This window comes from Patiria miniata, unplaced genomic scaffold (assembly GCF_015706575.1).
Source record: "Patiria miniata isolate m_02_andy unplaced genomic scaffold, ASM1570657v1 HiC_scaffold_16, whole genome shotgun sequence".
NCBI lineage: Eukaryota > Metazoa > Echinodermata > Asteroidea > Valvatida > Asterinidae > Patiria > Patiria miniata.
In genome coordinates, this window is record NW_024037054.1 from 4,404,161 (window position 1) to 4,417,560 (window position 13,400).

Sequence of the window (13,400 nt, forward strand, 5' to 3'; positions counted from 1 at the left end):
GGGATTAGGGATTAATTCATATAAAACCTACAGAAGACACTAATGCTGTCAATGAATGTTCCATGTGACCAAGGTACATGTAAGTTGATGTTAAAAGAGTGGTGTTATGTCATGGGAACAGTCACGGTTGCGGGGCATTTGTGTTTGTAAACACACCTGACTTGTCTGTTCATATGTTTATCGGTGAACTGCGTAATATTTCATGCAGGTTTTGTGCCTGGAGGTTTAACGCATACGGTTTGGGCATTGCAAAGTTGCACATGGATGAGCTGAAATGCACAGTCGTTGTGGAGGAGTTTTAAATGAGTATTTCATGTGTGAAGCAAAAAGTGCAAGCCAATTGTGCACCTTTAGTTAATGCTAACTGTGTTCATTATGATGCATGTGCCAGACGTATTCAGACTGCTGCACTGGAAAGTACATGTACATTGTAATTGACCTATTGCCGTTTGAGAGTTAGCCACGCCCCTTAGACAACCCTATGGAATTTTTGTACGCTAATTTTTGTTTGTCTCAGATGTTGCGCGTTCCGCATCCGTTTGTATGACATGTAATTGGCCAATATTTCACAAGCTGTGTTGACACGATTCTAACGTGATTCTACTTCGATAGGTCAATTGTGCAATGAATACATGTACCGGTAACTGGCGTAATTATTGATGAAAAACATACTTGGTTCAAATATACATGTAGTAAGGGGACTAAACTCCCTGTAAAATGATTCTTTCTGGCAAGCTGTCATTTTGATGAAATCAACGAAAGAAGGCCTTTCCAATGGTGGGTCTTAAGAAGCACCATTGGAAATGTCCGTTAGTATTTCGTTTTTATGCCCCGCGGCGAAGCCGAAGGGGCATACTGTTTCCGCCTTGTCCTTCCGTGGGTGGGTGTGTGGGTGGGTGTGTGTGTGGGTGAGTTTGTCTTACATACGCAGTGTGGACTTCCGAACAAAAGACGTCCACATAATGTAGGTAGCACCGACGTTGTGTGGACTTACCCCACGTCCACACAGTGTTTCCCCATTTCTGGAAAACAGGTTTAGAGGCATTTTTGGGTTAGGTTTATCTGTAGCAGAATGAAGAGAAACACTAAAGGGAATCATAGAAAAAAAATTGGGTTGAAAGAGTTTTCACAGTTTGAGAAAAATGAGTTTTTTCACTGGTTTTTCTTAACTACACGAAAGCAATGGAAAGTCCACACTAGTCATGTGAAACAAGTATGGGTGGGTGTGTGGGTGTGTGTGTGTGTCCGGACAAATCTTGTCAGCGCGATAACTTGAGAAATACTTAACATATGAACTTCAAATTTGGTTTGTGGATTGTTCTTGGTAATCCTAAGAAGCCTTTTGCATTTGGGGCCAAAAGGCCAAAGGTCAAGTTCACAGTGGCTAAAACAATAGAAATCTTGTCAGCGCGATAACTTGAGAAATACTTAACATATGAACTTCAAATTTGGTTTGTGGATTGTTCTTGGTAATCCTAAGAAGCCTTTTGCATTTGGGGCCAAAAGGCCAAAGGTCAAGTTCACAGTCGCTAAAACAATAGAAATCTTGTCAGCGCGATAACTTCAGAAATACTTTACATGTGAACTTCAAATTTGGTTTGTGGATTGTTTTTGGCAATCCTAAGAAGCCTTTTGCATTTGGGGCCAAAAGGCCTAAGGTCAAGTTCACAGTGGCTAAAACAATAGAAATCTTGTCAGCGCGATAACTTGAGAAATACTTTACATGTGAACTTCAAATTTGTTTGTGGATTGTTCTTGGCAATCCTAAGATGCCTATTGCATTTGGGGCCAAAAGGTCAAGGGTCAAGTTCACAGTGGCTAAAACAATAGAAATCTTGTCAGCGCGATAACTTGAGAAATACTTAACATATGAACTTCAAATTTGGTTTGTGGATTGTTCTTGGTAATCCTAAGAAGCCTATTGAATTTGGGGCCAAAGGTCAAGGGTCAAGTTCACAGTGGCTAAAACAATAGAAATCATGTATTTATTCTGAGATTATAGGGATTAGGGATTAATTCATATAAAACCTACAGAAGACACTAATGCTGTCAATGAATGTTCCATGTGACCAAGGTACATGTAAGTTGATGTTAAAAGAGTGGTGTTATGTCTTGGGAACTGTCACCGTTGCGGGGCATTTGTGTTTGTAAACACACCTGACTTGTTTTTGCTTTTTTTTCTTTCTTCAAGCTTGGATTGTACAGACAAGGCGCGTACTATTTTGCTTTTTTTGGTGCCCTCATGTACATTGGTGTCCTCCATAATTTACCTTGGTGCTTTCGATCATTTGCCTTGGTGCAATTTCCCATTCCTTGGTGCTTTTTGGTAAAAAAAATTGAGGAGGTGCGGAAATAGAGGGCACTGTTGGAGCTACCGCGGAACATTTTGGAAAAAAAAAAAGATCGACGCGCATGATTAAAATCGACGCGCGCGCTGACCAGAGACCGACTTATTTTTTTTTTTGGCCTTATGCATACATGTATAACCAAAATTGCAAATCATACAGAAATACAAGCACATAAAGGGTTTGCATCTGAATCGGGATTCCGACTACCCGACCGCTGATGTCAGGAACCGGTTCCAGATTGTGGGATCGGGTACCCGTAACCAATTTGACAAATTAACTCAGTAGCTTCTCAGACAATGGACAAGAAAGGTTTTGAATGCCATTTGTGGGGAATTTTCAAAATGAAAACCAGGCTACATGGAAAACCAAAACAGATTTCACGTTTTCCAAATCGCAAATCCTGTATCCTGTGCTGTACACAGTATCTGCTGCATTGACGCACCGATGTGGTAGTGTTCTTGCGCGCACCTTTATGAATTTGAACAGAAACTTCCGGGATATTAATTTTTATTTCAACAGGGTACCTGCTTCCCAAACTACCTGCAAATGCACACCTACATGTACCAGTAAATTTACAATGTACCTGTCCCACTTATCCATTTACTAGTCAAGAAAAAAGCGATTCTCCCCCCCCCCCCCCCCTCAGAAAGGGCATGCCTGCTGTTAAACATGACATGTACAAATGTATGTGTACCATAGGCTATGTGTTATTTATTGTGTCTGGGCCAGTTTAACTGGTTGGGGGGGGGGGGGGGAGGGAATGAATTGTTTTGTTTTGGCCAAAATTTTATTCAAAAATTGTGTTAACCTTATTTCAAGAACACAATTCCAAAAATCTGTTCCTTGCTCTAATGTACATTGTACATGTATGCTTTAACAATGTATGTATGTACAGTTTAAGCACAATTTACATTAGCACTAATGAGTACTGTTATAATCCGTATTAGTACACGTATGTGTACTAAATCGATAACATGTATGTACTTGTACATGTACATGTAATAAGCTATCATTAAGGTTGAACATGATGGCACATTTTAATTACTTGCAGTGCATTAAGATGTATGCATGCACACGTACATGTATGTACATGGTTCATTTGTGCATTGTACACCGACATGCGAGGCCATACCCGTTAGCTTTTGAGTCATCATGTGCCTCATTTGCTGTCATTGTGCAAATGGGCGGATGGCTCATGGTACGTGTACTAAATATGATTCATTGTTTGGCTGCTGTGCATAAAATATGCCAGCATTTGTGTGTGTACATACATGATAATAAAGCTAATTACTAAATCCTTAATGGTATTACTGTGCATTGAGTTGTACATATGTACATGTACGTGTCAAACGTGTTGCATCAACCTACATGTACATAGAGTATGGTACAAATACGTGGGCATACATGTACATGGCAATTGACAACATGTGCATTGTACCATAGAGCAATGAACAGATTGTACAACCACAGCGCTACACATGTTGGGTTTTTTTATGATAAAAACAATAGAAATAAAGATAATCAAAATAATTTTTACAGTACATGTTATTGTTTGAAGAGAATATACATTATTGGCTTTTGCTGTAATTTTCAGAAATGAACTATTTGAGGGGTAAGTATAATAGATCAAATATTGTTAGACTGACATGTTTGAAGGTTTGTGTTCGAAAATGCTGGAAAAACCAAGAAAAACACAAATGTTCAAGTAGTCTGGTTCCCTGACTCCACTAAGAATTAAATGAATCAGTTTAATTTTATAGATGCCGGAAAATTGTACGGTAAGGGAACCAGTCTAGCTGGCCTGCACCCATTCATGAACATGTAACCAATAGCAAACAAAATTTGTACTGAAAAAAAAAGGTAAATTGGAGCAGCAGTTGAAAAATAGTTAAGTTTTTCCAACGGTGGTCGGCCGACCACCGTTGGAAATGTATACAAAAATACCATTTACTTGAAAATGACTTCACACCAGGTGCCATAATTTTACAGGATGCTTTAGACTGTCATTTACCATCATCCTGTAAAGTATTTTATAAAAAATTGGTAGTTTTATTTTTCGATGCTTGCAAATGTTGTATTTTCCCTTTAAAACATTTTTGTTATGTTAAATTGAACCACAGAAGAGTTGGCTGCAACTTGCACTATAGATGAAGCCATGTGAATATAAGGCTTTGTCAAACGGATGACTGCTTGTTCTTCCTGTCCAAATGCATACATTACAACGTCACATACTGAACGTCACATACATTTACAGAGATACAGTACATGTACATGTAGGCCCAGATGTATTTAAAGGGAATATACAACATTTGCAAACATCAAAAAACAAAACTACCCAATTACTGGACTATAGTGAATGACAGTCTAAAGCATCCTGTAAAATCATGGCACCTGGTGTGCTGTCATTTTCAAGAAACGTGGTATTTCTGTATCAATATCCAACGCTGGTCGGCCAACCAGCGTTGGAAAAAAACTGGCTTTTTTAAAATACTGCCCCCAATTTACCATATTTGGTTAGTCCGCATTTTGTTTGCAATCGATTACACACCTATGAAGGGGTACAAACCCATCCATTTTCTGGAAATTATAGCAAAAGAAAATGTTGTTCCTTTTAAATGTATGAAAACAATGTGACATCTCCTCTTGGTTAATTTTATTAAAAAGTGCACTTCTTTTAAACATTTATAAAGATGTCATGAATGCTTTTCCTGACAAATGAGGGCGCTGCTGCTGTGAGTGTGATGTCATTTCAGGAAGACAAAGTTCAGTTTAGGCGTTTTCTGTTCAAATTGTGAACCCAAAATTTGCTCACTGAAAACATTTGTGAGAAAACTATGCTCACTGGCTTACTGTCATCTACTGAAACATCAGCAAATCACCAAAGAAAAGAAAATTTCACGACAGCAAAATATCCAAAATTCGGGCTTCTTTTGGTGCTGAAATAGCTGTAACATTGAGGTTTCTGCCTGAAATGACATCACACATTTGCTTATGAATATGGAAATACCATTAGCATAAAAACCAAAGACGCACCAAAGTACCCTTAAAAATGGCGAAATGAAAATTGAAATTAAAGTTAAATGAGACACAAAGGTGTATTTTCAAGGATTGCATTAAACAAATTACATAACATGGGCCCTTTAATGTAAATGGTATATTTATGCACTTTGCTCATCAGGAAATGAAGTCAGATATTATTCTCAAATAGCCACACCAAAAATGAACTACCGATTCCATTGATTGCTAACATATTGCATAGTATACATGCACAGCAATTTGAAAAGGATCATTGTTGGGAACTGCACCTATTTCTATTGGTTTTGTGCTCTAAAACACACCCTGGTACATGCACATGTACATGTATGACACCTCAACAGTGGATGCGAAACACTGCTGTCATTAATTTATGCTACCACGCAGTATGCAATTATTTTAAATCTAAGAGGTGGTAAAAGCCCACATGATCCAACAAGATACATGTACGTACATGTAAGTGCTCTAACTAGAGAGTCTATAAAAGGATGAAATTGTTTTTGCTATTTTGACATTTTCTGACTGTTTGCCATGTTTCTCTCCCCCCCCCCCCAAAAAAAATCACTTGCATTCACATAAAGTATGTACCAGCCCGATTTAAAAAAATAAAATAAATGTGAACATAATTTTGGGAGATTTGGATTAACCATTTTTGCAACAATTTTTCCTATTTTGGTTGACAGCTGAAATGCAAGACTTCGCTGCTGTGGAACGTTCCAACAAAGAACGAGCTGACATTGTGATCAGATACGACAAGGTAAGTAACGCTGTCAACGTGCTTTTCTCTTAATTAACATAACAAAATTTGCTTTTGCTGTAATTTTCAGAAATGGATGGATTTTGGGGGTTAGTAGTTTATAACAAATATTGTTACACTGACCTACCGGTACATGTATTTAAAGTTTTGTGTTCATAGATGCTGGAAAAACCATGAAAAAAAATGCTGCTCTTGTAGTCTGGTTCCCTGACCCTACTTCAGACGAAGCGGAGTAATTTATAGACGTCTGGGAATTGTCTGGTCAGGGAACCAGACTAGCTGGCTTGCAACCGTTCACGGATGTGTAATCGAATGCAAACAAAAATGTGGACTAACTAAATTTGGTAAACTGGGGGCAGTGTAAGAAAAAAAGTCAGTTTTTTCCAACGATGGTCAGCCGAGCATCGTTGGAAATTGATATTAAAATTCCGCTTTTCTTGAAAATGACAGCAAACCAGGTGCCACGATTTCACAGGATGCTTGAGACTATTATTCACTTAGAGTCAAGTAAGGTATCTCTTAATAATTTGGTAGTTTTGTTTTTTGATGTTTGCAAATGTTGTATATATATTGCCTTTAAGAAGGTGTGGAAAAAATAAGTTTTTAACAACGAACTTCCCACTGGACTGGTGGACCGTGGCCAGTGATTTTGGTGTCAGTCTTGCAACATTGCAACAAAACAAGCCCGGCGGTCTAGTGTTTTTTTCCGAACATTTGGCAAATTCTTGTACATGTTTTTCCAAAATTTTTTTTCCAAAAAAACCCCCAACAGGTTAAGTAATTCACTTCTTTCATTTAATCCTAAATATTCTGCCACTACAATCTGCCCATAAAAAAAACCCATTTCGCACGACCAATCGCGACTTATCGACCTTGCGATCATTACGCACGTCCAATGTGCCAGTGAATGAAAAAAAAATTCAGATATCGTTTGCGCGAACATTGTCATACGGCTTACGTGCGTAAGTGAATACAAGTATATCCGATAGATCGAAACAACCTGGTATCCACCTTGGTTAGCTTTACATACATTGATGAATATTGTGTATCGGCAATGACTTGCCCATTCGCGCGAGTGAGTTTGCAGGTCATCGCTGGTACACAATTCTGTTGTGTACATGTACATGTACAGCAAGCCTATAGAATTCTGCGCTATGCTGAGTACATGTGCACAGCTACATGTATAATCCCTCCTGTTGCTGTATCGGTCTTGTAAAATGTGTTCCGGTCTAGTAAATTTAATGATGTACTGGCCCTGCAGTCCAGTGGATATTTTCCTGAAATTTGACCCCTGGTTTACTTTCATAATAATAATACCGGAGTCTTATATAGCGCACGTATCTACCAACAATTAGGTACATGTACTCAAGGTGCTGGAAATTATGTCTATTATTAAGGATAGGTACCGGTAAATGAAGTTTATGAGAAATATGAGACCCATTATGTAGCACCTTGTAAGGGTTTACAAGGTGCTGCGGCGCATATTGCAGCCACTGCCAGAAACACCGGGGCAAACCCCTTCTCTTAGCGATAAGTGTTACTGGGTTCTTTAACGTGCATTACACAACACACGGCACCTACGGCTTTACGTCCCATCCGAAGGACGAAGCAATAATGGTAAAGTGCCTTGCTCAAGAGCACAAGCACCATGTTCCCATGGTCAGGATTTGAACCCATGTACCACGGCACACAAGTCAAACACCGTAACCATTGGACCATAGCACCCCTTGCCCCTCCCCATAAGACTTGAATTGAAAATAAGTTGCCGTTATAAACATGTAGACCGTTTCACAGATACCGCCATCTTAGTGGTCATGTGATGATCTCAGGAGACATTTCATTCAAAAAATGTCCGTCGCGCCATTGCATCCTGAGCACGATGGGACAAGATTTTCAGTGAAATGCCCCAAGATCACCATGTGACTACGAAGATAGTGGCGTCCGTGAAACAGTCTGTGGATCTACTATAATTCAAGTACCTGTTTTGGTCTGTTCTATGACATGAACATTGTACTATGTGCCAAAAAACGTGTCCTGCTTTTGATCCTTAATTACTCTGTTGTTTACCAATGGAATCAAACCAAAATTTCAGATCATGTATTTAAACAAGGCATGACAACTTTTATGGAGCGAGTTTCATCAGCTTTGTCCAAGAAGGTGAGATTTAAACACCATACGAAAAAAACACTCACTTTCAGAATCTGCCACTTTTGACTTGGTGTCCTTCAATGTCGATACAGCGCTGGAGACGGTGGCGGAAGGCTCGTGCTGCAGCCGAAAGCTTCTGAAGGAATGCAGGATCACCCCTGATGTCATTGCACACCTCCTCGATCGTTTGGCACAACACAAGGTAGAGGAGGTGTGCAATGACATCAGGGATGATCCTGCATTCCTTCAGAAGCCTTCAGCCACAGCATGCTCCTTTCGCCAGTGTTGTATCGACATTCTGAAAGTGAGCATTTTTTTTTCGTATGGCGTTTAAATCTCACCCTCTTGCACAAAGCTGATGAAACTCGCTCCATAAAATTTGTCATGCCTTGTTTACATGATCTGAAATTTTGGTTTAATTCCATTGGTAAACAACAGAGTTATTTAGGATCAAAAGTAGGACATGTTTTTTTTTTTACATGTAGTACATGTACGTACATGTAGTGTACATGTATGTTAGGTGTCTTATTCCTGTAATTTTATTCAATCTTTATTCACCACTCCAAACATCTTGAATCATTCATGTGCAGCATCATTGCTAAAGGGTGTGTACATGTGTATACACGTGTTCATGAGTTGATTGAACTTCACGAGTCGATCGCCCACAAGCAGGCGAGGCGAATACTCGTTTTTCTGTCATAAACTGTTACGTTGTACGTTAAACAATAAGATGGGTGTGTCAATAAATGAGAATAAAGTACAAATGTCAATGACTGTTTTGTTGGTTGTGATCCACAAGTACATGTATGTACTGTGCACAAAGTGTGCTGGGGTTACAGAGACAACTGGATTCTTGGAAAGCTTCCTGCCTTATTGCACTGTTTACATGTTTCATGTGTGTGGACACTTCACACATTGTGTCTTTGGTTTTTCCTTCTCAGAAAATTTGTGTCCAAATGTAATTGGATGGTGCATGTGTACATGTACTAGATGTGTATCATACATCATGCATACATGTACATTTACATCATACATGTACATGTACATGTACATCATATATGTACATTTACATGTGTAATTTGTAGACATAAACCTTTATGTCAAGTACATGTACCATGGACTACATTTACATGCCTAATGAAATCAAAGTAAGTTTTCAAAAAGATTTACAGTCAGTAGCCATATTAGTTTATATACATAAGGCCTGGGGGAGTAGTGAATTTTTCTACTCGAATACTCGCAAAGAAAGTACTCCCGAGTAGTCGAATACTCGTTAGTAGTAAACTGAATTCCCATAAAAGCAGAAGAATGACATATAGTTTGACTGGAAGTACATTGTAACTACGAGCAAAATCATGCAAGTCACACCACACTCTTCAGCACTGAGATATCCTTAGGCCTATTGTGCAACGTTTTGAAATTTATTTGAAATTTTTTTGGGGGGCGAATGGAATCCTAGGGACAGATAGGTGATAATTCCCTGTTTGCAGGGGAGATATTAAGCAATGAACCCTAAACCCTAAATTGCTACTTACGAGTGCCTGCTTCTACTCGTGCCAGGACGAGTACATTTACTTGAGTAGATGAAAAACCATGTGTACAACAACGAGTACACATTAATTACTCGCGAGTACTTGAGTAATCGAGTTACTTGCCCAGCAGTAACATACATTGTATGTATATGTTTTAAAAAAAACTTGTGAGTTGTACAGAAATAACGTGTGCAGATATATGTACAAATGTACATTATTGTTATTATTATTATTAATTTCTGGTACTGAAACCAAGGATTCCTCAAAAGCGCCCTAGGCACTGTAGCTCACAAGCCTGATGAAACCTGTGGAGAGGAGACAATGAGAAGAAATTACAGTTTTAGAGGTGGGAGGAAAACCCCAGAAGAATATTCTGGGGAAAACCCACGGAATCAGGCAGGGACTGAAAACCCAATCCGCATATTGGCCCAGGCGGGATTCGAACCCGGGTCACAGCGGTGGAAGGCGAGGAAAGTACCGCTATGCTAACCTGACTCCTCAATGGCTCTGCATGTACATAACATGAACGTGTGCTTCAGTCTACCCAAACGGTGTACAAGTACATGTGTATACACATGCACATTGTAGTATTAACATTCAGTACTGCATGTGAATTTTTTTAAATTTACACATGTACATGTACATAAATGTAATTTTTTCTTTTGTGGAATTGTTTTTTAACTTGGAGCAATGATTTTTCCCTCTATGTTTGTACATGTACCGGTATGTTTGCATGTGCATAACATTTCCATGTGTTCATTTACATTTAAATCTTATCAAATCATCCTGGAGCCACCGGACTGGTACAGTACATGTATAAAAAGCGTACACTAAAATGTGAGAACGGTAACATGGCATTGTGCAACTGAAACAAATGCAGTGCAAGGGTGTAGCGTCCTATAATACCACACACTGCATCATCGTACATTGTACAACCGACTCAAATGAATTAATTATCTGGACATTGCCGGCAATAATTGCAGAATATCAGAATATTCATTACATGCCATCACAATTTCCATGCCACAAAGACCTCCAGGCTTTTGCTGTATCACATTACAATCCATCTATAACAGTTTACTCCCAAATGCGGGATGCGATGTTTATGTGCATGTGCATGGCTCTAGCGCTTCGATCACAGATTATACATGGGGGGAGGGGGGGGGGGGGGGAGAGAAGAACGTGATTGATTTTTGTCACTGAGTGAAGAACCCAGAATTAGATTACTCCTCTCGCACTGGTACGTAATTTGGTCTGTGTTACTATGTGGGACGAGGTCGCTTGGTCCCTGATTCACAAGGTGACAACAGATGGCGAACAGAACCTCCCCCTCCCCTAAATTAAATTTCTAGAGATGGATGTACAGCCCCTCTTCAGTTTAAGAGAAAATCCTTCGAGATGCTTTGGACTTATGTATGTAAAATGTCAGCTTCCCATGATTGATAAATGGGTCCTTAGGAAGCTTGTTAACTACAATTAGCCCTAACTCTATCTAGGTCTTTTTGCTAGGATGCAACCCCAATCCTGCAAAATCCTCCAATTGCATTCCATGTCAAGATTGGATACAGCCTCATTAACTCTGACTCCCTAGCATAATTTACTAGGAACCATACCCATTCTGGCAACTTCCATCACCGTGTGGGAAACTGTACACACATATTTTTGACTTTGATTTTGGAGGTGTGTCATGTCAGTTTAGGGGAACTGTATACCATCCTGAAAGATTCCAACACAACACGCCGTTGGGGTTTGATGGGTTGGGGGAAGTTAGGGTTAATCCTCCAAAGTCCTCTGTTATTTCTTGAATTTGTTCATTGGAGGGGTGACCACTGCCTCAATCCTGCAAAATCCTCCAACAATTAAACAATGTTGAGGCAGTGCCAATGATATCCAGTAGCAGTGCGGAAGATTTCAAGTATTGTCTAGGCCTAAATTTATTCATGGCTTTAAACATAAACAACACTATAAACATAGACTGCCTAAGTCCTTGACACATTTATGTACCTCCAAAGTCCAATATCAACAATACATTTTTGCCATACAGCCTCAATCCTTTGAAATCCTCCACTTGTGTGAAGAGGATTTGGGAAGATTTGGGAAGATTATAGGTTGAACATTACTGCAGTAGCAAATTATATTGTAAAAGAAAAATCCCTTTGAGATGCTTTGAATGTGCTTTGTACATGTAAGATGTATGTCATTGTACACAGATACTGTTTGCAAACTGCTACCATCAATCCAATGGCAAATACAGTATGCACATCCTGTGAGAGTGTACAGTGTACAAAGCTCCTGCCCTTGACATTGCTGGCGATAAATACTGCAACAAAGCCACTGTTTCCGTGCATGTAGGCCACATAATTCACTCTTTCAAATGTTGTACTTTGACCAGTCCGTCCAGGGCTTTGTATACAGTTGATATGCGCTGCAATTCAATAATACGAAAAGCGGCCCTTGGCAGTGAAAAGAAAGGACCCTTAAATGCTGACAATTTCACCGCTGGTATTTGAGGCTTGACATCTGAAGGGCTTTTCCTCTTGTGAATTCCATTGCTGTCTAATATAATAATATGCTGAATTTGGCTACGTGTACACGTCACGTACTTGCGCATGAATACATGAAATGTACATGTGTACATGTACCAGTATGTACATATTAAGTACATGGATTTACACTGTTCAGTCTAGTGTAGTGTACATGTACATGTACATCATGTACATTTGCACACAAAAATATGTGCTATGGTATTAGTCTGAAGATTTTTACTCATATTTGACAGTAATTACCGGTGTGTCAAATGTGAGTCGTTGCGAAAAATCCATTGTTGTCGAAACTGTTTTTATGATTAGATCCGCGTAAAATGTGAAAGAAATTTGAGGATATGCATCATACATGTACATCAATTCGTCAAGGAAGAAACTGGGTTTTCCTTAATGCGTACACAATTGACATTTCACGGTAAGCACTGTCGATGTATCAATAGTACTCGATTATTCGATATTACTTTGATATCGATATCGCCGATAGCAATTTTTCAATCATATCGAGATTTCAATATTGAGGAATCATATCGAAAATGTTGAAAATGGGTCACGTTATCGTCAAAATAAATCTCCCGTTTGTGTTTTGACTTTGTGTTGATCATTTTCCGTATAATGAAATCAAAAATATCCTGTGCTTGTGACTCTAAATAAAAACATCGCGAAATGCCAAGCGGCGTCCCTTTGTGCTGGAATTTGCGGTCTCCCCCAATGTAAAACCATGGAGGTAAAACTATAAAAAATAAAAAACGTCCGTTCTTGACAAACTCTCAGTGCTGAGATTTGTTTGAAAAAGTTTGAGCAATATGCTCCAGAGAATGCCATGGAAAATTGGGACTTTAATTTATTTTTTTTTAATCGAAGTGTCATCTTCATGGTCTTATAATTAGTTCTCGATAGTGGAATTATCAATTATTGACAATTTTGATATCGACGGTGCTTACATGAAGTTCACAGTCCTGTGTGCTAACAAATGCACAACAGTATGAAGACTGTCAAGTTGATTTACGGTATATTTTGCGTGGGGCACTTTGCAATGCAA

At 39.0% G+C, this 13,400-nt stretch overlaps 1 protein-coding gene across 1 annotated transcript in view; it reads left to right on the plus strand.

Annotated features, from left to right (window-relative positions):
- Positions 1 to 13,400, plus strand: part of LOC119722720 (USP6 N-terminal-like protein) — a 59,182-nt gene that overhangs the window by 4,500 nt on the left and 41,282 nt on the right. The window contains exon 3 of the mRNA XM_038192988.1: positions 6,065 to 6,138. Coding sequence (XP_038048916.1) covers positions 6,065 to 6,138 — 74 coding nt within the window. The remainder of the gene's footprint in view (positions 1 to 6,064; positions 6,139 to 13,400) is intronic.